This window comes from Neoarius graeffei, chromosome 23 (genome assembly GCF_027579695.1).
Source record: "Neoarius graeffei isolate fNeoGra1 chromosome 23, fNeoGra1.pri, whole genome shotgun sequence".
Lineage (NCBI taxonomy): Eukaryota > Metazoa > Chordata > Actinopteri > Siluriformes > Ariidae > Neoarius > Neoarius graeffei.
This window is the reverse complement of record NC_083591.1, coordinates 48,236,790-48,242,199: the sequence shown is the minus strand read 5'-3', so window position 1 is coordinate 48,242,199 and position 5,410 is coordinate 48,236,790. Positions and strand designations below refer to the sequence as shown.

At 43.6% G+C, this 5,410-nt stretch overlaps 1 protein-coding gene across 1 annotated transcript in view; it reads left to right on the top strand.

Moving 5' to 3' along the window:
- The first annotated feature begins 819 nt into the window (after nucleotides 1–819).
- polr2ea (RNA polymerase II, I and III subunit E, a) overlaps nucleotides 820–5,410 on the top strand; it is a 31,060-nt gene continuing 26,469 nt past the window's right edge. Inside the window, exon 1 of the mRNA XM_060906301.1 lies at nucleotides 820–1,005. Within this exon, the coding sequence (XP_060762284.1) occupies nucleotides 949–1,005 (57 nt within the window). The 5' untranslated portion in view covers nucleotides 820–948. The remainder of the gene's footprint in view (nucleotides 1,006–5,410) is intronic.

The window sequence follows — 5,410 nt, the reverse complement described above, 5'->3', positions numbered from 1 at the left end:
TTATCCTCATAATTGGTTTACGGGAAGATTTTGTTTGGTTATCCTCGTAATTGGTTTACGGGAAGATTTTTGTTTGGTTATCCTCGTAATTGGTTTACGGGAAGATTTTGTTTGGTTATCCTCGTAACTGGTTTACGGGAAGATTTTTGTTAGGTTATCCTCGTAATTGGTTTACGGGAAGATTCTGTTTGGTTATCCTCGTAACTGGTTTACGGGAAGATTTTTGTTTGGTTATCCTCGTAATTGATTTATGGGAAGATTTTGTTTGGTTATCCTTGTAATTGGTTTATGGGAAGATTTTTGTTTGGTTATCCTCATAACTGGTTTACGGAAAGATTTTTGTTTGGTTATCCTCGTAATTGGTTTACAGGAAGATTTTCGTTTGGTTATCCTTAGCATTCTACACAAATTCTAGACAATTTGGCTGGAGTTTCTCTAAGCTCCGGTGAGGTGGGATGAGGGCTGACAGGGCATGCCCGCCCTCTGAGCACCAATACACGTCAAGAAGAGCAAGGATTAACTCAAGCATACATCTCTTAATATTGTTAATATTCTACTCCATTCTATTTTACTATTTCGGCTAGAATTCTTCCGTGACCTTGTGTCTCACTGTGTACTGTACTGTTGTGATGACACATTGCTCGAGACATAATATTGATATCTTTTTGAACATTCTGTCAGGACATGACCTGCTCAAGGTCTGACTACAGGCTCAGTTTTGATTTATTCTCATGCAGGCACACCTCAGCCCGGTAGATGGCGGTAATACACATCGATTGTTAACCGCCAATAACTCGACAGAAGAAGAAGAAGAATACTGTGACGTCACTTACCGGAAGTGATTTTTGGTAGCGTATGTTTGGTTTGGTTGGAAAGGTTGGCATTTATTTAGGACGTATAAAGCGTTAAAGGAGGTGTGTAATATAGTAGTTAATTATTTTAAGCATTATGGATGATGAAGAGGAAACTTACCGCCTGTGGAAAATCCGGAAAACGATTATGCAGGTTTGAGTTTCTTCTCTGTTAGCATGCAGTGATGTTTACAGCGGACCACATGGTGTAGCGCACGAAGTTCACTGTTGGTGAAGAACCACAAAAGTCTGAGAAGGATCTGAGCTCATGTGATTAAACACATGCTGCTTTACATTCAGACTCCGAGCTCACACTTCTGAATGAGATTTCTGTCACTAGAAAAATCCTCGGCTGTGTGTTTAGGTCACTGTGGCTGAATCCCACAGTCAGGGTGCGCAAGCTGAAAATCACATTTAACACTTATTATCTTCAATATCAAAAGGCTTGACTGGATAAACTTGGTTGTTTATTGTAGCCCTGTGATAGCTCTATTTACCATGCAAAAAAAAACCTTGGTGATCACGTTATTTTTGGTGAATGTATGGCAATGCATGTCATATTTAGCAAAATTACTCGTGTCATTTAAAAAAAGTGCTTTTTTGACCACAGGTAGCTCCAAAAGGGATGCACTTAAATCACTCTTTATACCATAAAACACATATTTGGTTCCATATCATTGGAAACATGGTTAAGTTTTAATGTTGAATGCCAGTAAGTTTTCAGACTATTTTGATCAAATTAGTATGGAATTGTGCCAAAAAAAGTCCTCTCCGAGACAGCTAATTTTTCAATATAAAATAACTAGTGCTGTCAAAAATGTTGCGTTATTAACGCGTTAACTTGACTCAATTTTAACGGCGATAATTTTTTTTATCGCGAGATTAACGCTCTGTGACATGATGTAGGTTTTTCATAAGCTTTTGAAACTGCCAGGAACTTGGAACAGAGACTTTGCTTAGAAAAACCGATAGCAGCTAGACTGTAATGCCACGCCCCGCACAGCCAGAGTCCTCTGCCCTCCTCCCTCAAAGAACCAGCGCGGGCAGGGCGCGCTAGTAGAGATGGGATTTATGGCTCTTTGATGGGATCCGCATCTTTGTGATCCGTTCTTTGAAAAGAGCCGTTCAAAAGACTGGCTCATTTGGCTCTTTTAAAATATTTATTCAGTTTTAAGAAGACCGCGTCTAAAGAAGCCAGGTCCCTCTGAACTGTAAACTCAATGCTATCCCAGAAATCCTTCCTGTAATATGCAAATTTGGCCGCCTCTGATTGGACAGCGCGACGCATCAACAGGCAGAAAGTGTAAAAGTACAAAATGTGTTAAGTGAGCTGAAACAGTAAAGATCAGATTCAATGCAATATTTATCAACGAACAACTTAAAGTTAATATAATAGTGTACTTTATATTATAATCAAGCATGTCAAGCCTACCGTCACTGTGTAACCTGTCTCTCTGATAGACTAAGGCTACGTTTACGTTAAACCATATCTGTCTCATTTTCTTCACGGATGCACTGTCCGTTTACATTAAACCGCCTGGAAACGCCGGGAAACGGGAATCCGCCAGGGTCCACGTATTCAATCCAGATCGTGTCAGCTCCGGTGCTGTGTAAACATTGAGAATACGCGGATACGCTGTGCTGAGCTCTAGCTGGCGTCTCATTGGACAACATCACTGTGACATCCACCTTCCTGATTCGCTGGCGTTGGTCATGTGACGCGACTGCTGAAAAACGGCGCGGACTTCCGCCTTGTATCACCTTTCATTAAAGAGTATAAAAGTATGAAAATACTGCAAATACTGATGCAAATACTGCCCATTGTGTACTTATGATTGTCTTTAGGCTTGCCATCCTTCCACTTGCAAGTGGTAAGTGATATGCGCTGGGATCACACACACAGCGGCTCAGTCCCGAATCGTGGCTTGTGCACTTCACTCGCGCGCTGTGTGAGCTGCGCAGGGCCGGAGTGCGCACCCTCCAGAGGGCACTCGCTGTTCAGGGCGGAGTGATTTGGAGCACAGGATGCCTGCAGAGCCGAGCGTATCCGTGTATTGGCGTTGCTATGTGCACGCAAATTGTGTATTGGTGTTGCTGTGTGCACACTAATCGTTTTAAAAACGTTAATCTGATGATCCGCTGATACGGTCTAATGTAAACATGGGCTAACTCAAGCAGTAGATTACTTCACTCATGGTTCTCTTGTTAGTCTCGGGATGAAGAGCCCCGGTGCTCAGCTTAGGTTTCAGTTTGCAGTGGCTGTGTCAAGACGTGTTATGCTTTGCAATAAGAAAAACACTGGTACAAAACAAGCCCCTTCACTTTTTTATGCTGGTAAGAGAATTACAATGGTTTTTCATGGTGACAAAAATATGCGATTAAATTGCGATTAATCGCGAGTTAACTATGACAGTCGCAACATTAATCGCGATTAAATATTTTAATCGCTTGACAGCACTAAAAATAACATATCTAAAATGATTATTTTCATCCTAAAGTGTGGTCAAGATATTGGGACATAAATATTAGAGACAACTAACACAAAGCTTACAGCCTTATATTTAAAAGCACTGTGGAAGTAGTGGATTCTGAATTGTCAAAAAAAAAAAAAAGTCCTCTCCGAGAATCACTTCATTTGTTTCTCCCATCTTATAGCAGATTACACAAAACTACCATACACATACGTCAAAAAATGACCTGAAATCTGTTCTTTAACTCGTCCTTCACTTAAAAACTGGTACAAGAACCAGTTTGAATCAATTTCAAATTCAAAGGCCCTCGCCGAACCCAGGACTCGAACCCAGGACCTTCTTGCTGTGAGGCGACAGCGCTAACCACTACACCACCGTGCCGCCCCACTTTAAATATTTATACTGAAATACCTGTGATGTCTTTAGTATTTTTGTTCTTCCTGTGTGGTGGTGTCTTGTGTTCTTACGTCACAAGTGGAGTTATAATGGTGGAAATTATGCCGCTTTTCCACTACCAACGCGGCTGAGTCGGGCTGAGCCGTGCCGTGCTGAGTCGGGCTGAGTCGAGCTGAGTGGGGCTGTTGGAGTTGCATTTCGACTACAACCGCGCTGAACCGTGCTGGCTGGAAGTGGGTGGACACATTGGGTGGAGTTAGCGAAAGTGGGTGTACGTCATGTGATGTCGTTAGGCGGCGCAAACAGTGACATCAGTGACCTTTTAAGCGGTAGTCTCACGACCCGGATAGTAAACAATAAACATGGAGGACATGGAGTCGTTAGTGTTGCTGGTCTTGGTGCTGTGGCTTGTTGTCACCGACAACGGCAACAGATACTGGCAAGAGCGTATAGATGAGGCGAGGCGCATAAGGCTTCAGAAATTCTCGTAATTCTTCTTCTTCCGGGTTTACGGTGTTTACAGATCCCAGCGTGCTCGCGGGGCGTGTGTGGGCATGTGAGGACACTCCTCCTCACCAATCAGTGCACAGGGGAGTGTCTCCTCACGCCCCTAGCCCCACTCGGCTCGGTTTGGCTCGCTTCAGCCCCACTCCAAAACCGTGCGAGTTTTGGGTGCTGAGTAAGGCTGAAGCGAGCTGAGTCGTGCTGCTCTGAGGTAGTCGAAACGTGAGCCGTGTCGGGCTGAAGTGAGCTGAAAAAGGGTAGTGGAAAAGGGGCATTAGAAATGAACACAAGCATACATACGACATACAGCGCCCTCCACAATTATTAGCAACCCTCGTTAAGATATGTTCTTAGGCTTCTAATAAACTCTTTTTTTTTTTTTTTAAATAATATAGGACAACAATGCAAAAAAAAAAAGGGAGAAATTTTTGTTCTTCCTCATGTTTGGACATAACTTGTGGTGTTCCCCAGGGGTCAGTGTTAGGACCAAAGTTTTTTTTTTATAGAAGAAACCTTTATTTATTCGTCACATACACTTCAAGCACAGTGAAATTCATCCTCTGCATTTAACCCATCTGAAGCCATGAACACACGCACACACTCGGAGCAGTGGGTCAGGTTCCTTGCTCAAGGGCACCTCAGCCCAAGGCCGCCCCACGTCAACCTAACTGCATGTCTTTGGACTGTGGGGGAAACCGGAGCACCCGGAGGAAACCCATGCAGAGAACATGTAAACTCCACACAGAAAGGCCCTCGCCGGCTGCTGGGTTCAAACCCGGACCTTCTTGCTGTGAGGCGACCATGCTAACCACTACACCACCGTGCCGAACACAAACACACAAATATTCAAATAGATGGGGTTATTATAGAACGAGTTAAGGAAATCAAATTTCTTGGAACAACTATTGATGAAAAACTCAGCTGGAAACCACATATAAAAAACATACAATCCAAAGTATCAAGAAGTATTGCAATATTAAACAAAGTCAAACAGTTTCTAGGGCGGCACGGTGGTGTAGTGGTTAGCGCTGTCGCCTCACAGCAAGAAGGTCCGGGTTCGAGCCCTGTGGCCGGCGAGGGCCTTTCTGTGCGGAGTTTGCATGTTCTCCCCGTGTCCGCGTGGGTTTCCCCCACAGTCCAAAGACATGCAGGTTAGGTTAACTGGTGACTCTAAATTGACCGTAGGTG